Below are 27,603 nucleotides of genomic sequence, written 5' to 3' on the forward strand. Positions count from 1 at the left end.
TATATAAACTATATGAACCCCTCGAAAAGATTCTAGTCTGGAACTCAAACCCCAGTATCCATTATTCTCTCAGTGTACAGTCCCTCAGTATACAGTCTCTCTTGCAGTGTATAGTCACTCAGTATATAGTCACTCTCTAAGTGTACATTCTCTTAATGTACAGTCTCTCAGTTCACAGTCTCTCTCAAAGTACAGTCTCTCTCTGTGTACAGTCTCTCAATGTAATTTCTCTCTCAGTGTAGAGTCCCTCTCTCTAAATGATCTCTCAATGTACACTCTCTTAGTGTATAGTCTATCAGTGTACTGTCTCACTCTCTCTCTGTACAGTCTCGAAGTATACAGTCTCTCTCTCTGTCCAGTCCCTAGTGTACAGTCTCTTAGTGTACAATCTCTCTGTGTATAATCTCTCAAAGTATAGTCTCTCTGTGTGTACAATCTCTCTCAGTGTACAGTCTCTTGCTCTGTACATTCTCTCAGTGTAAGTCTCTCAATGTACAGTCTCTTTTAGTGTACAGTCTCTCTCTGTATACAGTCTCTGTGTACAGTCTGACAGTGTACAGTCTCTCTGTGTACAGTCTCCCTCTCTCTGTACACTCTCTGTGTAGTCTTTCACTGTGCAGTCTCTCAGTATAGTCTCTCAGTGTAGTCTTCTCAGTGTACAGTCTGTCTCTGTATATAGTCTCTAGCTGTTTACAGTCTGTCAGTGTACAGTCACCCTCTCAGTGTTTTCTCTCTCTGTGTACAGTCTCTCACTATACAGTCTCTGTCAGTGGACAATCTCTCAGTATACAGTCTTTCAGTGTAGACTCTCTCTGTACAGTCTCCCAGTGTGGAGTCCCTCTCTCAGTGTAGTCTCTCTCTCTGTAAAGTCTCTCACTTTACAGTCTCTCTCTCTAAGTACAGTCTCTCGGTGTACAGTCTCTCAGTGTACAGTCTCTCCTCAGTGTACAACCTCTGTCTCTGTACAGTCTCTCAGTGTATAATGTCTTGGTGTACAGTCCCTTGGTATACAATCTCCCAGTACACAGTCTCTCAGTGTAAAGTCTCTCCTTGTGTACAGTCTCTCTCAGTGTACAGTCTCTTTCTCTGTACAGTCTCTCAGTGTACAGTTTCATGCTGTGTACAGTTTCTCAGTGTACAGTCTCTGCATACAGTTAGCTGTAAACAGTCTGTCAGTGTACAGCCTCCCTCTGAGTGTACAGCCTCTCTCTGTGTACAGTCTCTCAGTGTACAGTCTCTGTCAGTGGACAATCTCCCAGTGTACAGTCTCTCAGTGTACAGTCTCTCTGTGTACAGTCTCTCTCAGTATACAGGCTCTCTGTCTCTGTACAGTCTTTTAGTGTACAGTCTTCCTCAGTATACAGGCTCTCTGTACAGTCTTTCAGTGTACAATCTCCCAATGTACAGTCTTTCTCCGTGTAGCCTCTTTCAGTGTTCAGTCTCTGTACAGTCTCTCAGCGTACAGTCTCTCCTTCAGTGTACAACCTCTGTCTGTACAGTCTCGGTGTACCGTCTCTCTGTGTACAGTCTTTCTCAGTATACAGGCTCTCTCTCTGTACAGTCTTTCAGTGTACAGTCTCTCTCTCTCCGTAAAGTCTCTCGGTGTCCAGTCTCTGTCAGTCTGAGCGGTGCTGTCGCGGAGCACGATGTGCTCAGGATGCGGTTGATTGAAGGCGGCCAATGACGGGGGAGGCGCTGGGAGGTGATGCTGGGGGTTGGCCTGGATCTCGGAGGCACACACTCACACAGATAGAGAGAGGGGGAGGGATAGAGCGGTGTACTGGGGCTGGCTGAGAGTGTGCCGGAGCCGGGCTTCTCTCTCTCTCTCTGTGTGTGTGTCCCTCCTCTCCCTGCAGCTCAGGAGGAGCCTGGGCAGAGAGAGAGAGAGACCCTTCCTCGGTTGGTGCCTGGGGAATGGGGAGGTGCCTGTACATTTCTCCTGCTCCTGTGTGTGTGTGTGCCTGTAGCAGCAGCAGCAGCAGCTCTCCCCCGCCATGAAGCGGTGCCTGCCCCCGCTGTGGGATCTCCCTGTGCAGTAAGGCAGCATTACCCACCCTCTCTCCAACACCCACTCAGGACAGCAACTCTTCCCCCCTCCTCCCCCCGGTGCAGCATCTCCAGCCCGGGCTCCGCTTGGCTGTATGACTCCGGGATCGACTCTCACCATCGCCTTCCTGCTTCTCCCGCTTACCTGCGGTAAGTTTGCTTTTTGTTTTTTTTTTAAAAAACAAAGACAAAAAAATATTGGGGTCCAGCACCAAGATGGGCTGAAGCCGAGTGGCTCCTCGAGGGTTTCCGAAGTTTTGCAAACTTTTCGTTTCCCGTGGTGTCAGGTGTGGGTGGGTTGGTGTTCCTGGCTGGAGGGTGGCCTTTAATTTCATAGAGTGAGAAAGGGGGAGGAGGGCTATTCCAATCTGCTCACCCTACCCCCCCCCCCCCCCCCCATGCTCTGACTGTGGTTTTGCTCAGGTGTGTGTCTGTGTCTGGAAGGTCACTCTCTGCCACGCACCCCAGTTCCTGGTGGTGTTCACTGGAGCAGGCAACTCCACCCCCCCCCTCCCCTCTCAACTCTCACCTCCCCTCCCAACCCTCACCAAACAAACCCCCTGTCTGCTGGGGAGAGAGCCCCATGGTGTCATGTACATTTTGTAAAAGAGTTTCAGAAAGAATGTTTGTGATTTTTCATAGAGCTGTACAGCACGGAAACAGATCCTTTGGTCCAACTTGTTCCATTTGCCAGCACTTGGCCCATATCCCTCCAAACCCTTCCTATTCATATACCCATTCAAGTGCCTCTTAAATGTTGCAATTGTATCAGCATCCACCACTTCCTCTGGCAGCTCATTCCATACACGTAACACCCTCTGCGTGAAAAAGTTGCCCCTTAGGTCTCTTTTTAAATCTTGCCCCTGTCACCTAAATCTATGCTGTCCAGTTTTGGAACCCCCCACATTGGCTATTCACCCCATCCATTTTCCTCATGGTTTTATAAACCTCTATAAGGACATCCCTCAGCCTCTGGCTCTCCAGGGAAAATAGACTTCTGTCTCAGCGACGTCTCATACCAATGACATTTCATCACAGTGACCTCTAATCTCAGTGGCCTCACGTTAGTGTGACCTCTCAATGCAGTGATCTCATCTCAGTGTCGTCCTTTTGAAGGCAGCTCTCAGTGACCTTTAATCTCAATGACCTTTCATCACAGTGACCTCTGATCTCAGAAATTTCTCATACAGTGACGACTGATCTCAGTGATTTCTATCAGTGACCTTTGACCTCAGTGATATCTATATCAGTGGTCTCTGGTCTCAGTGAACTCTAATGTCAGTGACCTCTCATCATAGTGACTTCTGATCTCAGTGTCCTTACCCTGCAGTGATCTCTGAACTCAGTGACATCTGTCTCAGGGAGCTCTGGCCTCCGAACTCTAATCTCAGTGACTTTTGATCTCAGTGTCCTTTAATTCCAATGACCTCTGATCTCAGTGACCTGTCAGTGACCTCGGGCATGAGTGATGTCTGATTGCAATGACCTCCCATTGCAGTAACCTCTCATCTCACCAATCATTGAGGTCAGTGACCTCTGAACTCAGTGACCTCCCATCACATTGGCATCTAATCTTTGTGACCTCTGACATCTCAGTAACCTCTCATTGTAGTGACCTCTGGTCTCAGTAACTTCTCATTACAGTGACCTGTTAGTGACCTCTCATCTCAGAGACCTCTCATACAGTGACCTCTGATCTCAGTGATTTGTCTTCACAGTGACCTCTGACATCAATGAGTTCTATCTCAGTGACCTTTGGTCTTGGTGAACTCTAATCTCAGTGACCTCTCATCTCAATGACCTCCACCTACTGTGACCCCAATCTCAGTGACCTTCCATCAAAGTGAGCTCTAATCTTGTAGCTGGCTTGTTGCAGTGACCTGTCATGCATGCTGACGATATGAAATTGCAATGACATCATTGACATTAACCTGTACAGGGCTGACAGCGTTTCACTGTTACCTGTGTTCTGTGTAAATGATACAAGACCGTGGTGACAACAGACTGACAGAAAGAGTGGGGCCATTACAGAGCTTCGGGTTATAGATTCATCCACCAGTGCAAAGCCAGAGAAAGTGAGGACGCAAACATATTGGAGTCAGAGCAATTGATAAAGGTCACAGCACAGATTGAGGAAAAAGGCATCTGTGGTTCCTGGGGTTTAGAAATAGGGGGCTCATAGTGGAAAAGCATAGAAGTGATGATAAATCTAAATCAAACCGGGTTCAGCCTTCACAGCAGTCTTGCACGCTGTACTGGGCCATTCATTTTAAAATGTAGGTGATTGTCTTCGAAAGTGTACAGAAAAGATTTCCGCAGTTGGTTTCGGAGATGAAGATTGTGTGTTGCTGGATATGGTTGTCCACCTTAGGGAGGAAATCTGATACAGACGTTCAGAATCGTGACAGATACAGAACGGATAAAGAGTTGACGTTGCATCGGTGGAAGATTGGTAAACAGAAGACAATTTAAATTGTCGTCAAAAGAGCCACCAGAGATAGGAGGAAATTCTTGTTTGCACAGCGAGTGGTTAGGTTCTGGAATGCACTGCGTGAGAGTTTGGTGGAGGCAGGTTTAATTGTGTCGCTCGTAAGAGAATTGCATTAATTATCTGGTGCAAGAAATGATTGCGGGACTGTGGGAAAACATGGGCAAAGTTGGACTGGCTGGAGTTCTCTGGCAGAGAGCTAGTACAGACACAAGGGGGCTAAATGGCCTCTGCCCCTGCTGTGTTCATTTCGCAATTCTGCTCCCTGTCCCCAGACCTCTCGCTGACCTGAACGCGCTCCTCTTCCTTGCGACTCCTCACTACCTGGAACCCGTTTGCTGTTGCTAACCAACCTCCTGCTCTGAACCCACTCTGTAGTGGTGCACGCCCTCACAGCAGCATTACATAAAAGCAGTCGATTGTCTATGCAGTGTTAGCATGCCTTTCTGATGATCCAACCTTCTCCTCACTTCATACGCTGCTGAGCAGCTATGAGACTGGAGCCGATCGCTTCCCCTTCTCTGTCCGTTCACCTTGTGACTCAGTACCCTGAGCAGTCGCACTGTTTGTCGAGAGGAAGGAAAGTAGAGGGAGATGTTTTCTGGCGCAGGTATTCCTATTAGCTCCTGCACTGACGCAATGAGCAGAGCCCTTTCAAAGTGGGGCACTGAGCTAATTCAGACCAGAAGGTTGTTGTCTTTACTGTGAATGCCCCTGGTGTGGGAAGAGAGGACAGCAGTGATCAATAATAAATAGTCAAAGCGGACACTGGAAATCTGAAAACACAGAGAGTGCTGGAGAAACTCACAACATTTCAGGTCTGCCATGGTATTCTTCAGAATTGTAGGAAGTCTGTTTTGCAGAAGCAACATAGACTCGAAACGTCAACTCCATTTCATAGAATCCCGACAGTGTGGAAACAGGCCCTTCGGTCCAACTAGTCCATACTGACCGTCCGAAGAGTAACCCACCCAGACCCATTCCCCTACCCTATATTTACCCCTAACTAATGCACCTAACCTACACATCCCTGAACACAATGGGCAATTTCCCATGGCCAGTCCAGCCTACCTGCACATCTTTGGACTGTGGGAGGAAACCCACACAGACACGGGGAGAACGTGCAAACTCCCACACAGACAGTCACCCAAGGTTGGGATTGAACCCGGGTCCCTGGCGCTGTGAGACAGCAGTGCTGAGCCACTCTTAGCCAAGCCTAGCCTCTCCAAAGCCAAACCCGCTGAGTTTCTCCAGCGTTCTGTGCGACAACAGCCGGGATCCTGCAGGAGTTCCTGGTGCTGCCTACAGGTGGGTAGGTTTGCGGCCTAGATAAAATCAGGCTGAACTGTGATGCAGCATACAGTGGAATAGTCTGCATACACAGGAGAGCAGGTGTGGCTCAGGGTGGAGAGGAAGGAAAACGCCTGCGAGGGTTGTGAAGAATAAAGTGTTTGGCAGACTTTAAAAGCAATCACATTGTATGGTTTAAAAGTAACAATCTCTACTGTGATTTCTTTGAGAAACCGGTTTACCAGGGCCTATTTAAATGAAAATATAGTCCAGGGAGATCTTTAATTACAGCCAGATTGTTTTCACCTTTAGCTGGTGAAACTGGATTTGATTCTTTAGTTCCAGGAAGTTAAACATTTCTGAAGTGCAGCTTGATAAGGATTCCTGAGAGCCCGCCTCCAATCTTGAACAGATTTCGCAAGATGTATTTCTCCTACCAGTGGCAGAGTGCCTTTCATTCTGCCCTTTCAGCCCGACAGGGTGAATGCGCTGTGGAGTCTGGGTGTGTCCTGCGCACTGACAGTGCTGTGGTAGCTGACTGCTGGCATACAGCCCGGGAACCTCACATTGCCACATGTTCTGCCACATTCACTACAGCTGAGGCCAGGTCAGAGTGTAGCTAAAAGGCAGAGGGGGCAGACAGCAGTGGGGCTGGGACAGGCCGCAGTGGTGGGCAGGCCGCAGTGGGGCTGGGAGCAGGCCGCAGTGGGGCTGGGAGCAGGCCGCAGTGGGGCTGGGAGCAGGCCGCAGTGGGGCTGGGAGCAGCCGCAGTGGGGCTGGAAGCAGGCCACAGTGGGGCTGGGGCAGGCCGCAGTGGGACAGAGGAAGCAGGCCGCAGTGGGTCTGGGAGCTGGCCGCAGTGGGTCTGGGAGCAGTCCGCAGTGGGTCTGGGAGCAGTCCGCAGTGGGTCTGGGAGCAGTCCGCAGTGGGTCTGGGAGCAGTCCGCAGTGGGTCTGGGAGCAGTCCGCAGTGGGTCTGGGAGCAGTCCGCAGTGGGTCTGGGAGCAGTCCGCAGTGGGTCTGGGAGCAGTCCGCAGTGGGTCTGGGAGCAGTCCGCAGTGGGCCGCAGTGGGGCTGGGAGCAGGCCGCAGTGGGGCTGGGAGCAGGCCGCAGTGGGGCTGGGAGCAGGCCGCAGTGGGGCTGGGAGCAGGCCGCAGTGGGGCTGGGAGCAGGCCGCAGTGGGGCTGGGAGCAGGCCAGTGGGACAGAGGGAGCAGGCCGCAGTGGGACAGAGGGAGCAAGCCGGCCGCAGTGGGTCTGGGAGGGGGCCACAGTGGGTCTGGGAGCAGGCCGCAGTGGGTCTGGGAGCAGGCCGCAGTGGGTCTGGGAGCCTGCCGCAGTGGGGCTGGGAGCAGGCCGCAGTGGGAGCCTGCCGCAGTGGGGCTGGGAGCAGGCCGCAGTGGGGCTGGGAGCAGGCCGCAGTGGGACAGAGGGAGCAGGCTACAGTGGGGCGAGAGCAGGCTGCCTTATCACATTGGGGCTGGGACAGGCTCAGCTCTGAGCGTCCGACACGTGATCTCCTGCCAATGATCATGTTGCTCCCCTATCAGAAGGCAATCACTCTCCAGTTTTAACCCAATTTTGGGATTTTTCTGCCACGAGAAAGCCCCCACTTCCAAATCGGGGTGAGGTGACGAAGGCAACTGTGTCCTTTCTCACACTCTCCTCACCCCCCAAAGTTCTGAAAATGGGGAGGAGAACTCCCCCTGCACTTTTTCACTCTTTCTCTCTTTCTCTCTCTCTCTCTATATCCCTCACAGCAAGACAATACCAATGGAACCTCAGGATTGTGCCCGCTGGGTGCCTCTGGGGTTGGCGAGGGTTTTCTCCATTCACCACTCATATATCAGGGTGGATCACTCCAGTTATGACCGAGTCAGAGTTCTGAGCAAGCAACGTTTCGGGGTTGGTTTCCAACTTGGAGACCGGTTTACCGGCGTGGCTTGTAGACAGGAACAGCACTGTGCAGAGCTAACGGATAAAATCGATGAAGGCGTTGCAGTGGGGATGGTCCAGGGCCCAGGTCTTGTGGAGCCTTGCATGGTCAGGAAGATCCCAGCCTCAGTTGACAGTGACTGCTGCGTCTAGGGGAAGGGGCAGGGTTGGACAGGGTACCTGGGCTAGGGATGAGGTGGGAGGAAGGGGCTGGAAATCTAGCTGTGAGGCCGAACTTCGAACGTCGACCCTCCCTGACGTCAGCATAAGTGAGCGGCAGCCTCACATCTTTGGAAAAATAAAATTGGAAGGAGAAGAATTGCATTGATATAACCCTTTTCACCACCTTGGGCTGTCCTAACGCACCTCGCAGCCAATCAAGTGCTTTCGAAGGCCAGTCACTTTGGATCAGGCCAGACCTCCTCAACATCTTTTAAGAAAGTAGCCCAGGCTCTAACTTCCTCTTATTTTAAAGACAGATGTGAGGTGGATATTCCAGGTGTGATGCAGCTGGCCAAACCACTCGGCTTTAAGCAAAACAGAACTTATTTAAACACTACAGTTGAAACACAAACAATAGAAAACGGGATTTAGCATAACTGAACTATTGGAAACTTAACTGACCCGACGCAGCAACTTAACGAAGGAGCTGTTCCAATTCCTGTAACATCCCATAAACATACCCCTTGGCAAAAGGTAAATTCAAAACACAGGTTCATGCTGACAGGAGAGATTTCAGAGAATAAAGTCAGTCAAGGAGTTTACTATCGACTCCCCAGTAGCAACAGAGACCCAGAGGAGCAGATTGGGAAGCAGATTTTGGAAAGGTGCGGAAGTAACAGGTTGTTGTGACTTCAACTTCCCAAATATTGATTGGAACCTCCTTGGTGCAAGTAGTTTGGATGGAGCAGATTTTGTCAGGTGTGTCCAGGAAGGATTCCTGACTCAATATGTAAATAGGCCAACTAGAGAGGAGGCCATATTGGATTTGGTGCTTGGCAACGAACCAGGCCAGGTGTCAGATCTCTCGGTGGGAGGGCATTTCAGTGATAGTGATCACAACTCCGAGTGGGATAGGAGCAGACGGTATGGGAAAGTATTTAATTGGGGGAGTTGGAATTACAATAAAATTGTAGTTATTTGGCAGGAACTGTGGAGCATAAATTGGGAGCAGATATTCTCAGGGAAATGTTTGACAGAAATGTGGAGGTTGTTTAGGGAGCACTTGCTGCACCTTTGGCAATGATCTTCACTGTCCACTAGAGTAGTACCAGATGATTGGAAGGTGGCAAATGTTATTCCCTCATTCAAGAAAGGGATAATCCTAACAATTACTGATCAGTCTTATGATTGTAGAGGATTCTGAGAGACAGAATTTATGATTATTTGGAAAAGCATAGCTTGATTAGAGATAATCAGCATGGCTTTGTGAGGGGCAGGTCATGCCTCACTAGCTTTATTGAATTCCTTGAGGATGTGACAAAACACATTGATGAAGGGAGAGCAGTGGATGTGGTGTACAAGGCGTCTGATAAGGTTCCCCATGGTAGATTCATTCAGAAAGTAAGGAGGAAAGTAAGAAGTACAGGGAAATCTGACTGCCTGGATACAGAATTGACAGGCCCATAGAAGACATAGGGTGGTGGTAGATGGAAAGTATTCAGCCTGAGGCTCGGTGACCAGCGGTGTTCCACAGGGATATCTTCTGGGACCTCTGCTCTTTGTGATTTTTATAAATGAGGAAGTAGAAGGGTGGGTTAGTAAGTTTGCCGATTACACCAAGGTTGGTGGAGTTGTGCATAGTGTGAAGGGCTGTTGCAGGTTGCAACGGGACATTGACAGGATGCAGAGCTGGGCTGATTAGTTCTGGCAGATGGAATTCAACCTGAAAAAGAGTGAAGTGATTCATTTTGGAAGGCTGAATTTGACTGCAGATTACAGGGTTAAGGCAGGATTCTTGGTGGTGTGGAGGAACAGAGGGATCTTGGGGTCCATGTGCATAGATCCCTCAAAGTTGCCACCCAAGTTGATAGGGTTGTTAAGAAGGCGTATGGTGTGTTGGATTTCATTAACGGGGGACTGAGTTCAAGAGTTGTGAGGTTATGCTGCAGCTGTATAGAGTCCTGGTTGGGCCACACTTGGGATATTGTGTTCAATTCTGGTCGCCTCATTATAGGAAAGATGTGGAAATTTTAGAGAAGATGCAGAGGGAATTACCAGGATGCTGCCTGGACTGGGGGGCATGTCTTATGAAGAAAGGTTGAAGGAGCTAGGGCTTTTCTCATTGGAGTGAAGAAGGATGAGAGGTGACTTGCTAGAGGTGTACAAGATGTTGAGAGGCTTAGATAGAGTGGATAACCAGAGATTTTTTCCCAGGACAGAATTGTCTATCACAAGGGGACATAATTTTAAGGTGATTGGAGGCAGGTTCTTTACACAGAGAGTAGTGGGTGTGTGAAATGCACTGCCAGCAGTGGTATAGAGGCAGATACATTAGGGCCATTTAAGCGACACTTGGATAGGCACATGGATGATATTAAAATGAAGGATATGTAGATTAGTCTGATCTTAGAGTAGGATAAAAGGCCAGTACAACATTGTGGGCCAAAGGGCCAGTACTGTTTTATGTTCTATGTTGCATATTCTAACCAGCACAGAAACCATACACTAAGCTTGAAACTGAGGATAAGAATCTTGCTCCCGAATCTAAATTGGGAAATGAGACCAACACTGAGTGAATATAACGCTGCCTTGTTTATTTTAAGTATTACCTTTCATTGCTTAATAAAAGTTTCCTGAGTGCTGTGCACTGGGGAGGGATGTAAACTGAACTCTTACTTTTCTCAACGCCTGCTTACTTTTATCCGTAAGTAGACGTTGTTTAAGGTTATTTGTCTCTCCTTTGAAATGGGCTGTTAGGGACATTTAAGCGACTCTTGGATAGGCACATGGATGATAGTATAATGAAGGGTATGTAGGTTAGTTTGATCTTAGAGTAGGATAAAGGTTGGCACAACATCGCGGGCTGAAGGGCCTGTACTGTTCTATGTTCTCTATGTATTAAGAATCATCTGCTGAAGCTTGTAACCTTTCTTTGGACTGCAGCAGCTTCTCTACTTCAGCAAAAGGAAACTAGAAAGAAAACTTGAACTGAAAGAACTGGCCACTCCCCTGTCATTGTTAATCCCTGTGCCTTTACGACCTCACTTGGGGGAAAATAAAAATCAAGGACAAAATAACCTTTTCAAAGTGACAGCATTGTTACACTATTGTAACGTAGGTGGTGCACTAGCCCATTCTTTACACAGGAAGATCCCATGAGCAGCAGCCTTGCAATGACCCGGATCATCTGTTTCACCGTCTTTGCTTTAGAATGGACGCAGACCAGGGTACCGGGGAGCACCTAGCACCATGGGATGCTGTTCGTTTTTTAACATTGAGAGTTAATGGCCTCTGTTAGGAACAGGATTGGTGACTGAGTGACTTGACTATTTTCCCAGCTTCCTTATTTTTTTCTTTTTCACTTGTGGGACAAGGGGACCACTGGCTAGCCAGCATTTGTTGCCTATCCAATCCGTCCTCGAACTGAGATACTCACTGAGTCATATCAGAGGACACCACAGTGGGTTGAGGTCACTTGTAGACCAGACAAGGTGAGCATGGCAGATTTCCTTCCCTAAAGGGACATTGGTGAGCCAGATGGACAATCGACAGTGGTTTCACAGAGTCTTAGAGCTGTACAGCATGTAAACAGACCCTTCAGTCCAATTCGTCCATGCCGACCAGATATCCTAATCTAGTCCCATTTGCCAGCACTTGGCCAATATCCCTATAAACCTTCCCATTCGTGTACCCATCCATATGCCTTTTAAATGATGCAATTGTACCAGCCTCCACCACTTCCCCTGGCAGCTCATTCCACACATGCACCACCCTCTGCATGAAAAGGTTGCTCCTTAGATCTCTTTTATATCTTGTCCCTCTCACCCTAAACCTATGCCCTCTAGTTCTGGACTCTCTGACCCCAGGGAAAAGACTTTGCCATATTCCAACAGTGGACTAACCAATGTCCTGTACAGCTGCAACATGACCTCCCAACTCCTGTACTCAATACTCTGACCAATAAAGGAAAGCATACCAAACGCCGCCTTCACTATCCTATCTACCTGCGACTCCACTTTCAAGGAGCTATGAACCTGCACTCCAAGGTCTCTTTGTTCAGCAACACTCCCCGGGAACCCCCATCAAGTGCTCCAGTCCCCCACCAAAATGCAGCACTCCACATCCACCCATGATCATCAGCAGATTCTTACTTCCAGATTTGGGGTCTTTTCTTTGTTTTCAGTTCAGAGTGATCACCTGACCCAAAACGTTAATTCTGATTTCTCTCCCTAGGTGCTGCCAGACCTGCTGAGCTTTTCCAGCAATTCCTGTTGTTGTTTCTGATTTACAGCATACGCAGTTCTTTTGGATTTTGTGTGTTTGATTGAATTCAAATTCCACATCTGCCACGGTCCCCAGAAGATTAGCCGAGTTTCTGGATGAATAATGTAGCGGTGACATCACTCCCTTTATCTGACTTGTTGCATATTAGAGGCGAGGAGAGCTGGGTGCAGCCATGATGACTCATTTATGCTCTGACCTTAATGGAGCTCTGCCTGGTGCTGTCACTGCTGTGTAAACAAACTGTGCCGAGGCACGCTGAAGGTGGGAGCAGGGATGGGCAAAGGTGCCCTCCCGTCTTGATTGGTCAATTGAGCTGCAGCCCTCCTATTGCCCAGTTTAGCTTTGATTTCCCTGTGTATGGTGCTGCTAAGTAAATCTGACTGTGAGAAGCTGATGTGGCACTGGACTCTGGGCTCTCAGTAGTACAGATGGAGAGGTCAAGGTTCAACGTTGTTCCGTCCCTCACTCCATTGGCCCTCCACCTCCCCCCGAGTAACTCCTTCATTAGGGTGGATGGGAGGTAGAAGTGGCCTCATGGAAAAATAGCTGGGGAGCTGACACATGTAATGTATCAATAGCTGCACTTAGAATCAAAACATCCAGTTTAATTAGAATCATAGAGTACACAAGAGGCTCTTTGGCCCATTGAGTATGTACTAACAAAAAGCCACTTGAAATCTACACTTATCTCACTTTCCATCTTGAATGCTGGAATGTTTCAAGTACTCATACAAAGGTTGTGAGGTTTTCTGGCTCGACTACCCTCCCCCAGGCAGTTCATTCCAGACCCCACCACAATCTGGGTAAGAAACATTTTCCTCACATCTTCTCTAAACTTCCTGCCGCTCACCTTAAAATTGGTCTGTGGTAAGGGGAACAGGAAAGACATAGAGGTCCTTTATACCTTCATACATCAGAACATTTGTGAATGAGAGGTGTTCCTAACTTTGTATCTGGTTGTCCTCCTTCTGCAGACTCTACGTGACCCATCTGGACAGATCCCAGTTTGAGGAAGGTTCTCCCATCGAGACACATCCCAGTTTGAGGAAGGTTGTCCCATCCAGATACATCCCAGTTTGAGAAGGCCTTCAGCCTACCTTACTTAGCACATCCTTTCAGACTGACTCCAGAATTTTCCCCACAGCCCCTCCCCCACACCCACCAGTGTAATAATTAATCGATTCTTCAGTCATTCCTAACATTACTGTATCTGAGAGTCCACAGTATGATTCGACCTTTATTCCAATTTGCATTTCCTTAACAATTCCATAAAATTATAGCACTGGCCTCAAATATTTCTAGGGGAACTGAGTTCCACAGTATAACCACACTGAGTGAACACATGTCTCCTTATTTCCCAATTGGATTTATCAGTAACTACCTTATAGTTTAGGTTCCTCAGTTTGGATTTTGCCAACGTGGAAACGTTTCTCTTTCCCTATCCTTTCCATTGATATTTTTAAAAATTGGTCAACCTACATCCCTTTCTCAAGCAGCAGACTTGACATGTTCAGTCTGGTATCTTTCAGTTCTGTTGCCATCCTTTACCAAATTTCTTTTAAACCTTTCACAGTGCTTCCAAGTCCCTTTCACAGTGTAAAGACTAGGTATGTACATAGCCCTGTGAACACAATCTGACCAGAGTCCGATATCAGTTTAATGAGGCTTTGACCACTTCTGAATTCTAGACTCCTACAAATAAATCTCAGTGCTGTGTTGGCACTTGTAATTGTTTTGCTAAGCTGTATTGCTGCTTTCAATGATTTATTCATCTCTTCCTAGTTCCCTTTGTTCTCCAACCCATTCAGTTTAGTATTTTGTAAGATGTGCCTGATACTTTTATTGTTGTTACCATTTATCTAAATTAAGGTTCCATTTGTTACTCACATGTCTAGTCTGCAAGTTCTCAAGTAAACTGCGTCATTCCTCAGTGTTTGCTACAGCCTTCAAATGTTGATATTGCTCAACTTGTTCCTGAGTCCAAATTCTGAAGGTGTATTAGAAATAACAATGGCCCCACACTGATCCTGCTGTAATGTTGTACTTTCCTTCAACCTGAATGACTATTCTTTATCCCTGTTCTTAGCTTTCTGCTTTTTACAAATTCACCACCCATTTCCTTTCACCCTGCCTTCACCTTCCATATGAATCCACTGTGTAGCAGTGCAGAGAAGGCCTTTTGAGAATCCAAGTGTATGACTTGTGACAGGAACCAGCTCTCTTCAAAGAATTAATCTTTTAAAAAAAATTACCATTTCTGTCTCTCGACCATCAGCTCTGCCTTTCTTTCAGTATAGTTTCCAGAATGTTACCTTCTGCTTATGCTCGATCGTTTCTGGGTTTTGTTTTGCATTGTAGAGGAAGATTAGGTGTTCGCTAATGATTTGACAGAGTTCCAACTTTTCAATCGACCAGTATAGGCTAATGTGCAGCCTTTCCATTGTCAACAGAAAGGACAGGGAAAAGGAAATGTTTCCACGTTGGCTGAATCCAAACTGAGGAACCGAAAGTATAACATAAATCCAGTTGGGAAATAAAGAGAAATGTGTTCCCTCAGTGTGGTTATACTGTGGAACTCAGTAACACAAGAAAAATTTGAGGCAACTAGCTGAGGTACTTTCTGAAGAAACCGGAATGAGAGAGGAAGATATTGAGAGAGGCTGAGACAAGGCAGACAGAATGAGAGGCGTCTTAGGTGAGCTATAAACACCAGCACAGACGATGTATGTCATCCGGGCCTGGAATCTTATCTTCTTAAATATTTGCTGATACTTCAAATATTTCTTTCTTCCACCTGAGTGTGTTTATGTTTATTTTAAGCTCAACACTTTTGTGAAGTAATTCCTGATGTGTCCACCTTTTAGTGCTGTGATCCTTCTTTGATGTCCCTTTCTGTAACTTATGGGTGACCCCTCCCTCACCGCCACCACCCTTCCCATACATAAGTGGGTGAGGGTTGGATGAGATGTTGAATCTTAAAAAAAATCGATCCCGATACCAACCTATTAAATCACATCTGTGTTTAACGGAGGTGGATAAAGCGTGTAGGGGGGAGGGGAGAGTTGGCTAGGGGTTAGGAGAGAGCCAATTTGCCTCAGAGGTGAAGGGCGGTCGGGAGAGGGGTGATACAGATGCTGCCGACCAGTTAAATATTTCAGTGAAGCTGACAGCCGTTGGTTTAACCTGCTTTCTAGATTACAGTATGGAGACAGGCCCTTCGGCCCAACAAGTCCACACTGACCCTCTGAAGAGTAACCCACCCAGACCCATTCCCCGACCCTATATTTACCCGTGACAAATGCACCTAACACTATGGGCAATTTAGCAAGGCCAATTCACTTAACCTGCACAAAATTCCAGTTTGCCTGGATCTTCCTGGCCTCATGAGCCTCGACAGCTGAAAGTAGGCTGCATCGGTCCCTTAATTATCACCTTAACCCCATCCCACCACCCCCCTGTCACTGGGTCAACATCCTGGAACTCTCTCCCCAAGGGGATTGTGGGTCAACCTACAACACATGGTTCAAGAAGGCAGCTCACTATCTCAGGAATCGGCAATGAATGCTGGCCCGACCAGTGACACCCACAACCCATAATACTCTGTGCAGCCTTCTCCATATTTAAGGAAGAATGTGCTTGTGATGGTGGTAGTTCAAATAGTTTTTTTTGTGTGTATTACCCCTCTGTCACTGTCTTTAGTCGTTATCTTTACCTTCTATGACTTTTCCTGCTCTTTGACTATTTATGCTTTTACTCCTTCCTTTAGCTTGACCTTTGCTGTCTTCTCCTGCTGCTTTACTGTTAGGTTTCTGTCCTTTCTAGCTGTCCCTGTCCCACCCTGTGTTATTCATTTATAGAACACAGTGTCTCGGACCCTAGGATTTTACCACAGAAGCAGCTCATATACTCTGTGTTGCATACATTGACATCTCTGCTTTCCACACCACTCCTTTAGCCAGCTGATAACTTTCCCACTCTGTCCCAGGCGAGGTGCATGCTGAAATTGAGTAATAATCCTGTGTTTATTACTCCTGACATTTTGTTTTTAGTTCCTGACTTCTGATATTCCCTCAGTAGGATCTCTTCCCTATTCTGTTGCTAATTCCAAAGCGGACCACAGCAACTTGCTCTCTCCCCACCTTGCTGTGTTCCATCCACCTCTCAGTCTGCTGAGCAACCCATCCTTCAGATTTCTTGCACCTGACTGTAAAGAATGCACAAACCACTGACATGGAGCCCTTTACTTAGAACGATAACCTTTCTCCTCTTAGCTTCTTTGCTCGGTAGCTTTCCCTGCCCTGATCAGCGATTCTGACTCATCTCCCACTGTGAAATCACCTCTTGGAGGTCTCCTTCCAAATTTGTAAAGTCTTTCCCAAATCTGTCCTTGTAACTTAGAACTCTAAGATTCGATGACCTCCAGCCCATGAGTCTGCTTGTTCTTGTGTCTCGGGGGTCAGACTGGGCACACTATGCTTCTCAAGGTGTGGTCAAACTGGAGCTCTGGGCCGTGGCTCCACAGGGTCCCATGCAATAGTCGCACCCACCAATACCACAGTGGACAGACGTTTCTGTGCAGATAGGACCATCTCCTCACCAAACTATCAACTCTTCTCTCTTGTTGGCTCCCTCACCAGCTGCCGCACAGTCAGTCTAGCAGGACTCGGGATGCACGGTTACTCGTGGTACTATTGAGCCACATCTCAGTCAGTAGACACTGAAGACCCTGACTGAGAGTATATTCAATGCAGCCTCTAATGTGGTCCTCAACATGGAAGAGCTATGATCCGTCAGCTGAGGGAAGGTTTTCGCTGACCATCAGTCAGAGCGTTCCGATCCCAGATTTGACCTGCATTGCCATTGAAACCACACCTTGACATTATTAGAGCCACACTGTAAGCAACTGAGCAGCTAACCGTTGTTCTGGATTTGTATATATTGAGATACCAGTCTAACAAGACTCCTCATTACCTTTCATATTCATCCTTAGTTATTTCCATACCATTCTCAGACCATGAACAGCATCTGTTTTTTTCCTTACTTCGCATTTATCTTGTGAAATGTCTCCTCACGTTTTTAGTTTCCCTCGCAAGTGTTTCCAACTCATTCTGTCATTTCTGAGCACCTGCCCCTCCCAACCACCATGAGTTCCATTCCTGTCCTTTTCCCAAAGGCCAACATTCCCTCCCCCCCCCAATTTGCTGGTACTTTTATTCGGCACCCATTTTATTTCTGTAAATCAGAGAGAGTACCTGCCTTTACTACCCTCTCGGGCAACACGTTCCATACCACCCTCTGGGTGAAAAAAATAACCTTTCTTCAGGTCCCCACTTACTCCTCACCTTAAACCTATATCCTCTGGTCTTAGACCACAGGGAAACGATTCTCGCTATCTACCCTGCCTATGCCTCTCATATAAAACCCTTTCCCCCACAACCAGCCTCCTCTGCTCCAAAGAAAACTAACCCAGCCTGTCCAGTCTCTCCTTGTGACAGCCCTCCATCCCAGGCAACATCCTGGTTGAAGCTCCTCTGCACCCCCTCCAGTGCAATCACGTCCTGCCGGTAGAGTTATCCAATTAGTCGTGCTGCCTGGTTCCTTAGTCCCCTGAATGTTTTTCTCTCCTTTTAAGTACTTATCCAGTCCTCTAATTATTGGTTCCTGCTATCCATTTAGCCGGTACATTCCAGATCATAATGACTTGCTACTTTGAAAGACTTTTTCATCCCCTACCCTTTTGCTTCGTTTACTAATTATCTTAATTACGTTTCCTCTGTGTTTTTTTTTGGCACTTAAACAATTTCTCCTTCTGTTAGCAACTGCGTCCAAATTGCCCTTCCCCGTCCGTGTTCTAAGGGTGGCACGGTGGCTCAGTGGTTAGCACTGCTGCCTCACAGCACCAGGGTCCCAGGTTCGATTCCAGCCTCAGGCGGCTGTCTGTGTGGAGTTTACACCTTCTCCCCGTGTCTGCGTGTGTTTCCTCCGGGGTGCTCCGGTTTCCTCCCACAGTCCAAAGATGTGTGGGTCAGGGTGAATTGGCCATGCCATCTTGCCCCATTGTGTTAGGTGCATTAGTCAGAGGGAAATGAGTCTGGGTGGGTTACTCTTCGGAGGGTCGGTGTGGACTGGTTGGGCCGAAGGGCCTGTTTCCAGACTGTAGGGAATCTAATCTGAAAAAACAGCCCAGTTCTGTAGCCTCTTCATGTTAAAACCAAATTGCCTTCTGTGGGCCAGTTCCAGTGAATCAGCAGCATTGATTGAACATCCTTTCTGATGTGTGGCGCTAACTATCATATACAATATTCCAGCTGAGGCCTAACTAGTGTTATTCATAGCAGGAAGTCTTGAGTGACCATTGCACAGAGAAGTTTTATTTCAAAAAGTTGGTCACTTTCAGTGCTCAGGTACTTAAAAGGAAAGCCAAAAATAATATCTGCTGCTTTGAATTGAATTTATTAAATTGTTAGGTTAACCTTGGATCTGGACAGTGATGTACAGTAGGTTCTGATACAGCGCGATGGTTCCATTCTCATTCGATCTCACGTTATAAGAAAATCGTGCTGTAGCCGTGCCGTTTAAATTAATGGGGGCCACAAGTAAGGAGAGTTGGCGTTCTACAAATAATGGTCTAAATTCTTCAATCGCGCTAAAACCAACTCGCTGTACCGGTCAGACCAGATGTCAGTTAGTGAAGACCGATAACTCGATCCTCTTTTATAAAACCAGAGCTGGGAGCCACAGTTTTACCTGGTGTCAGCCTGCAGTTCGGTTGCGGTGGTTCTACTGAAGTGGTCTGATGTGCTGGTGCGCTTGATCACTTCCCCTTTCAGAATAGAGTCATGTAACTTCTGCCCTGAGTCATGTAACGCCCTGTTGGCTGGCACTTAATCAGCACCACCCATTCTGACAGGCTGGCAGGTAACAGGACTTCGACTGGAGAAAGCTGTAGCCTAATACCTTCGCTTTTGTACATCATGTCTCTCATTACAAAGCCAAGAATCCCATCTGCTTTTGTATCAGCCTTGCCATGTGTCCCTGCCACCTCGTGTTTGCTAGTTTTGTCCTTTTCGGCTCCCGCTTTCACTAGACTGCAAATCAGTCTCTATTCTTTCCCCTCATTCTTCCTACAAAAATGAATCATTTCACACTTCTCCGCAAAATTTTTCATCTGCCATATGCCTGCCAATTCTCCGCCTTCCTGAAGGCTTTTATGATTCTGCTCACTGCAGGCGACGTTTCTGAGCTTTTGTTGCAAACGTTGGAAGTTTGTCTTACGTACACAGGCGCAGGTCACTGTACGTCGCAAACTGAGTTGTCCAGTGCTAGCACTAAAAAGCGAACCTGCATGGCCTTTGGGAAGATAGCACAGAGGCCTCTTCCAGTGTTGACTCTGGTTAAATTTAGTGGTATGGGATATTGAAAAGCTGTTATGCACAACAAACTCTTTCAGGGAAAGTTTGACCCCACTGTGACCTGTGGGGATACTGTGCGATGTCTCATTTTTGTTTCAGATTGTTGGCACCCCCCGCCCCCCTTGTCCCTTTAATCCCACAGGCCTCGACTTTGCTGTCAAGCTCATTAAATAGTATTTTTCGACTCTATTATCTGAAAAAGATAATGTCCACACATTGTATCTCTTCCGATGAGGAAACTGCTGGGGCAGAGCACTTTGTCCAATCAAAGGTGGCCCTGCCTAGACTGAAATGACTAAACTAGGATTGGTTGACTTGCAGGTTGAGTCTGTAGTTAAGAAAGCAAATGTAATGTTGTTATTCATTTCAAGAGGATTGGAATATAAAAACAGTGAAATGCTACTGAGACTTTATAAATCTCTAGTTAGGCTCCGGTTAGAATACTGTGTCCAGTTTTGGGCCTCACACCTCAGGAAGGACATACTGGCACTGGAGCGTGTCCAGCGGAGATTCACATGGATGATCTCTTGCATTTTAGACCTAACATACGATGAACGGCTGAGGATCCTGGGATTGTATTCATTAGAGTTTAGAAGGTTGAGGGGAATACTAATAGAAACTTACAAGATAATATATGGCTTAGAAAGGATGAACGCTGGGAAGTTGTTTCTGTCAGACGGGGATACTAGGACCCGTGGGCACAGCCTTAGAATTAGAGGGGGTCAATTTAGAACGGAAATGAGGAGACATTTCTTCAGCCAGAGAGTGGTGGGCCTGTGGAATTCATTGCCACAGAGTGCAGTGGAGGCCGGGCATTGGGTGTCTTCAAGGCAGAGATTGATAAATTCTTGATCTTGCAAGGAATTAAGGGATATGGGGGAGAGTGTGGGTAAGTGGAGTTGAAATGCCCATCAGCCATGATTAAATGGCGGAGTGGACTCGAGGGGCTGAATGGCCTTGCTTCCACTCCTATTTCTTATGGTCTTATGGTAGTTAACAAGACTTGCTGCATCTCCATGTTAACTCTGTGCAATGGCTTAGAAAGGATGAACGCTGGGAAGTTGTTTCTGTCAGACGGGGATACTAGGACCCGTGGGCACAGCCTTAAAATTAGAGGGGGTCAATTTAGAACGGAAATGAGGAGACATTTCTTCAGCCAGAGAGTGGTGGGGCTGTGGAATTCATTGCCACAGAGTGCAGTGGAGGCCGGGCATTGGGTGTCTTCAAGGCAGAGATTGATAAATTCTTGATCTCGCAAGGAATTAAGGGATATGGGGGAGAGTGTGGGTAAGTGGAGTTGAAATGCCCATCAGCCATGATTAAATGGCGGAGTGGACTCGAGGGGCTGAATGGCCTTGCTTCCACTCCTATTTCTTATGGTAGTTAACAAGACTTGCTGCATCTCCATGTTAACCCTGTGCAAACCAATCAGCACACTCCCCTCATGCTGTCTAAATTGTTGTTTCCTTCCTAAAATTTTGTTTTTTGCATTTCAGTCCTGATGGGTGCAAGGCAAAGAGTTCTTGGCTTCATGTCACTTTTTTTTAGCAATGCTTGCATTCTGTACTGTTGAGCAATCACTTTACTAAATGTATTTTGAACTGTCGGAGACACGATACCACAAATTTCCACTTCAGTTACTACATTAATGAACTTAATTAAGCACACTTAGCTTTTTAGACTTTCCCTTATTAAACCATATTATTGATAAACTGTCTCCTGATGCATTGGTCTTTTTCGTGCTGGGATCCTCAAAGTATTGGATATCAGAACACTTTCCCACCAATGGTCATTAGATAACAGTCAGGAATGGGAAATCAGTGTCAATCCTCTTCTCCCGTGCCCAATCCCTGCCTGGATCCTGCCATAGCTCTGAGATGCTCGGAGCTAGTAATCTCTTTTGGCTAGCCCAGCATGAGATGGGCTTTGGAACAGAGCATCATGGGAATAGAAGGGGGCAGTTCAGCCCTTCAGGACTATTCAATCATTCGAATAGATCGTGACTGATCTCTTGCTGAATTCTCCACCTGTCAGAGGTCAGGAAGCTCATCGAACAACAAAGTTATCAATCTGCATTTTGTTGTCCTCGAAAAGATTCCCTCCCCCTCATCTCTGCTTCTCTCACACACACACTCAAAAAAAAGGCCTCAACAATTATGTTTGGGAAGAGTTTCAGATTCCTACTTCCTTTTGTGTGAGGAAGTGAGGAAGCCTTTCCTGACTTAGGAATAGGAACAGGATTAGGCCATTCAGCCCAACGAGCCTGTTGCACCATTGATCTGTGGCCTAACTCCACATGTGGGCCATATCCCATAATACCTCTGCTTAACAAAAAAAAACCTGTTTATTTCAGATTTAACATTAACAGCTGATCCAGCACCCGCTGCCATTTGTGGAAGAGAGTTCCAAACCTCTACCTCATTTCTCCTGGAAGCTGTGTCCCTAATTCTCAGCAGCTGCTCCCTCCTCTAGAATCTCCAACCAATGGAAATAGTTTATTGTTACCTCCTTCCCTGTTAATACCTTGAAGACTTCGCACAGGTCACCCATTAACCTTTGAAATTTGACGGTAACAGGCCTAATTTGTATCATTGCTCCTCATAAATCAGGCCTGACTGATTTAGATTTAATTTTAAGCACATATTTCCTTCTGGACCCTACCACAACAGGAAGTCATTATTTTCCCTCTCTCTGTCCAAGCAACTGCTTTGACTCTAATCATGTCAACTTGGTCATTTTTTAACCTTCTCTGTACAAGGGAGTCCAAGCTATACTGGCTAGATACAACTTTGGCCTCTTTCTTCACAGGACTATGAGGAGATCTAACGCTTAGTACAACCTGGAGGGGGCAGGGCCAATCTTTGAGAATCCAGTTGTCTATAAACCCTACTATTGATCATAGAATCACAGACTCCCTACAGGCCCTTTGGCCCAACAAGTCCATACTGTCCCTCTGAAGAGTAACCCACATAGACCCATTCACTGAACCTATTACTTTACACTTACCCTGACGAATGCACCTAACCTACACATCCCTGAACACTGTGGGCAATTTAGCATGGACAGTTCACCTGACCTGCACATCTTTAGATTGTGGGAGGAAACTGGAGCACCCGCAGGAAACCTACACAGTCACGGGGAGAATGTGCAAACTCCACACAGACAGTGGCCCGATTCTGGAACTGAACCCGGGTCCCTGGCGCTGTGAGGCAGTGGTGCTAACCACTGAGCCACCGTGCTGCCCATTGATGTTCTTGTTCAGCAGATCCAGCTTGGTGGCCTGGTTTGGCTTATTCCTTGCCTTTTCTTATTTTGCCAGGGTTGGAGTTTGTGCTGAACCCCACCAACCTGACCGTGTCCCTGGGCCTGAACGCTCAGATACGATGTCGGCTGAAGGGGTTCACGGAGCCGCCGTCCATCATCTGGGTGAAGGACGGCGAAGAGCTGCGCAGCGCGGATTTCATAAACATTCACGTCGGCGAGGACGAGTTTCTGAGCAACATCAGGTAATCCCACTGAAAACCTGGACCAGGATCCCTCCCTGTCACTGGAGTGGGTGAAAGCTCCACTCCGTGGAGTTGGCCTGAAGGCGATGGTCCCACTGTACAGCCAAGAGGGGGATGGGAAGGGGAGGGGGTTTGGTGCACTGTCAGAGAATCTTGGATGAAATATTAAGTGTGCCCCGTTCCATTAATGTAGAAGATCTCGCGCTAATATGACAAAGGAGAGAATGCTTCTGTGGTGCTTTCTAATATTTAACTCTCATCCAACCTCCTTAAACCAGGTTCTCACTTATTAACTCATAACTGTCCTAGGAGCTTCCTAAGAGTAAATTAGAGTCATAGAGTCATACAGCACGGAAACAGACCCTTTGGTCCAACCTGTCCAACCATGAGCCTAAACCAAATTAGGCCCACCTGCCTGCGCTTGGCCCATATCCCTCCAAACCTTTCCTATTCATGTACTTATCCAGGTATCTTTTCAATGTTGTATTCACATCGACCACTTCCTCTAGGAGTTCATTCCACACACACAACACGCTTTATGTAAAAACGTTGCCCCTCATGTCCTTTTTAAAATCTTTCTCCTCTCACCTGAAAAATGTGCCCCAAGTCTTGAACTCTCCTACCCTCGGGAAAGGTCATCTGCCATTCACCTTACCTATACCCCTTTTGATTTTATAAACTTCTATAAGGTCACCCGTCAACCTCCTACGCTCCAGTGAAAAATCGTCCCGGCCTCTCCAGCAACTCAAATCCTCCATTCCTGGCAACATAATAGTAAATCGTTTTCTGAACCCTCTCCAGCTTAATAATATCCTTCCTATAAACAGGGTGACTAGAACTGGACACTGTACTCCATTGCAAATTGAGTGCATTGGTTCCTGTATTATATAATAGTGATAAACTTCAAAACGACTTCATTGCCAGGGAAGCACACCTGAGGGTGTGTAAGCTTCTGTAATCAGGGTTATCCAATACACAGCCCGTGGGGTGTTTTGTATCTGGTCCACCGATTTCCAGATGACTCACTTTACCAGATTGTAAAGCTTGAATTTCTCCCAGGACTTTCCTGACAGGATATTCCGATGTTGATGGTTAAAAGGAGAGTGTGGGTGCAGGGGTCGTATGTGTGTTGCAGGTTAGAATTTGGACAAAGGATTAGTTCTGGAAAATGGCCGCCATAAAAAAGGATGTGGTGGGGAGGAGGAGGAATGAGGAGAGAGAGAGAGATGAGGGGGACAGAGGAAAGTGGGTGGAGAGAGAGGCTGGGATGAGAGATTGGCGCAAAGGAGAAAGAGGGGGCTTGGGAGAGACTGGAGGGGAGTGAGTCAGCATTAGCTCCCCACACGTATGATGACCCCACCCTCCCTAATGGATCCAGCAGTCAGCATTCTGCACCCCTCCCGCCACCCCGCCAACCCCAAGGTCTTATACCTCCCCTGTCACCTCCAGAGCCCCTCAACCAAAGTAACACTGGCCCCATCGATGGAGAAAAGGCAGGAAAATGGCCCCTTGCTAGGAAGGTTGGAGAGCCCCAGTGGTGCACAAATACGAATCTTTCTTACTGTGCTAATACCCGTCAGAGTTAGACATCAGCTTGTCACTAGAGCTATAGCTAAGGCCAATGAGTCTGGTTCCAGGGGCTTTGGGAAATCATTGTACTCCAGTGTGGTGGGTCAGTCCATTCTCCCCAGCTGAGGGGTGCTGAGCTCATGGGGAAAGTGGATAAAATGAGTGCTCTCGCCCCCCCTTGACTAAAGCGTCCATAGCAACTTCCCAATTTGTCAGGGAACCTGTAAAGCAGAGGCCTGTCATCATCAGTGGGGAGTGAAACTGAGTTCACATTTCGAGTCCCCCGTGACTCCTCTTCACAAATACGTTTCTTAACGGTATTTTAAAACCGCACTTGATGGAATCCTGAAGTCATGAATCAGCGAAGATTAATGGCACAGAGAGAGGTCACTTGGCCCTCTGTCACTGGTACCCAGTGATACCCAGCCTGATCCCGGTTGGTCTGTTATTTCCTGGGATTATGGGACTTCAGGTGCAGATCTGAAAACCTTTTCAAATGAGCTGAGGGTTTCTGTCTCTACTCCCCTTTCTCTCAACGCAGGTCCTAAAGCTGCCCTCAAAAGGCGAAATTTTGCTAGTCTTTTAATCCAAGTGGCCTTGGTCGGGTGTGATCTCAAACATTGCCCAGGGCATTTTGACCTCGGCAGGAAGTGGACCAGGTTTGATCCTGGCACCAACCTTTGCCTGCTATCTGCTGGTTGGCACTTACCACCTGAGTGGCCATGATCCTCAACTGGTCAGGGGGCATGAAGTTCAATTGCTGGCATGACCCTGACCGTGAGTTCAGGCCACTTGGTCCGGATTTCTGATTGAACTCTGCCCGGCCTGTGTGGCTCTGTTTCGCAGAGTCAGAATCCCGACAGAAAGGAGAAAAGCACACACAAAAAAATCAGATCTTGCGTTGTCTCTTTGAATTAAGTCGATGATGTTACTTCGGTAGTTGAACCAAAAAAAAGCTTATTTGCCGTCAGGTTCACGACGCCAAATCTCTGCTTCTCTCTTTCATCAGGTTGGTGGATGTGCAGCAGACAGACATGGGCTGGTATTGGTGTGTGGCGACTGTGAACGGTGTTCATACCAACTCCAAGAAGGCATTTCTGGCTGTGGAAGGTGAGGAAGGAAATACAAATGTTGTCCTGGGCAAGGGAGAGGCAGTCAGCGTGTGTCGGGCTTTGTCAAAGCGGATTTGAGATTGGGAGATAGGGACGGTGCCGAGTGGTGTCAGAGTGCTGGCTTCATGCATATTGGCCAGATTACAGCTCGGATAATCATACAAGGCTTAAAAAAAAAACGTAGAAACAACGAAGATCGCAGTAGGAGGAGGCCACTCGGCCCTTCAAGCCTGCTCAGCCATGCGTCATGATTGTCCAACCCAATAGCCTAATCCTGCTTTCTCCCTATGACCTTTGATCCCGTTTGCCCCAAGTGCTACATCTCATTGCCTCTTGAAGACATCCAATGTTTTGGCATCAACTGCTTCCTGTGGCAATGAATTTCACAGGATGCCCACTCTTTGGATGAAGGAATGTCTCTTCATCTCTGTCCTCAATGGTCAACCCCAAATCCTCAGACTGTGACCCCTGGTTCTGGATGCACCCACCATCGGGAACATCCTCCATGCACCCACCCTGTCTAGTCCTGTTAGAGGTTTATAAGTCTCGATGAGATTTCCCCCCCCACCCCAACCTCATTCATCTGAACTTCAGCGAAAACAATCCTAACCTCATCAATCTCTCCTCATACATCAGTGGACAATGTTGTAGGGCTCCCATCTGGGATAATGGTGCTGGGTTCAGGAAACTGGAAATTGCAGGGTTTTTTATCGAAAGTAATTGTCGGGAGCGAGTGGTATATGATACTCACATTTTATTGTTTACAGGGAGAGATCAGTGTGTAGCATTTAGACAAATGGTCATTGTATATATCTGAGGTGGTGGACATTACAAGATCAGTATTAAACATTAGTATGGGTGCATACTAACAATAGTGATTTGGAATAATGATTCTATCTGTTTGAAAGTTGGGTGGTAAATTCAGGACAGGTACCTGCAGACAGTAGAGTATCAGTATTATTTCTTGGGAGAGCTCCTATATTTAGGTCTTAAGTACTTAATCTGTGACAAGTTTTCTTTTTTTCTCTCCCATTAGGTCTTCCATACATTACAGTGCAGCCACAGGACACCATCGTGTTTAAAAATACACCCTTCAACTTGACATGTGCTGCTATTGGAAGGCCAGAGCCGACCGAGATTGTGTGGATGATGGGAGAGGTGGTAGTTGAAGGAACAAGAAAAGAATCCCCTTCAGTGCTGACCCTGAAAGGTACGTCTTGTGAGTATCATCTACATTATAGTCATCTAATGTTAGTTGTTTGTTATATTGTTAGTGATTCCAAGCTCTCCGAACGCTAGGGCCACTGTCTCACTGGGAGTTTGTCTCTGTATCAATAGTGAACTGTCTCACTGGGAGTTTGTCTCTGTATCATAGAACATAGAACATAGAACAATACAGCACAGAACAGGCCCTTCGGCCCACGATGTTGTGCCGAACATTTGTCCTAGCTTAAGCACCCATCCATGTACCTATCCAATTGCCGCTTAAAGGTCACCAAAAATTCTGACTCTACCACTCCCACAGGCAGCACATTCCATGCCCCCACCACTCTCTGGGTAAAGAACCCACCCCTGACATCTCCCCTATACCTTCCACCCTTCACCTTAAATTTATGTCCCCTTGTAAAACTCTGTTGCACCCGGGGAAAACGTTTCTGACTGTCTACTCTATCTATTCCTCTGATCATCTTATAAACCTCGATCAAGTCACCCCTCATCCTTCGCCGTTCCAACGAGAAAAGGCCGAGAACTCTCAACCTAGCCTCGTACGACTTCCTCTCCATTCCAGGAAACATCCTGG

The 27,603-nt window shown here is 47.2% G+C and overlaps 1 protein-coding gene across 3 annotated transcripts in view; it reads left to right on the forward strand.

The window, feature by feature from the left end:
• Positions 1–1,644: 1,644 nt before the first annotated feature.
• tyro3 (TYRO3 protein tyrosine kinase) overlaps positions 1,645–27,603 on the forward strand; it is an 89,295-nt gene continuing 63,336 nt past the window's right edge. Inside the window, exons 1-4 of one of the 3 annotated variants that reach the window (XR_006312856.1) lie at positions 1,645–2,196; positions 22,935–23,121; positions 25,700–25,800; positions 26,839–27,012. Coding sequence is in view for 2 of the 3 variants with exons in the window: in XM_043698215.1 (XP_043554150.1) it covers positions 2,142–2,196; positions 22,935–23,121; positions 25,700–25,800; positions 26,839–27,012 (517 nt within the window). In the remaining variant the exon portion in view is untranslated. The remainder of the gene's footprint in view (positions 2,197–22,934; positions 23,122–25,699; positions 25,801–26,838; positions 27,013–27,603) is intronic. The other 2 variants (XM_043698215.1, XM_043698216.1) reach the window with 2 other exon arrangements.

This window comes from Chiloscyllium plagiosum, chromosome 10 (genome assembly GCF_004010195.1).
Source record: "Chiloscyllium plagiosum isolate BGI_BamShark_2017 chromosome 10, ASM401019v2, whole genome shotgun sequence".
NCBI lineage: Eukaryota > Metazoa > Chordata > Chondrichthyes > Orectolobiformes > Hemiscylliidae > Chiloscyllium > Chiloscyllium plagiosum.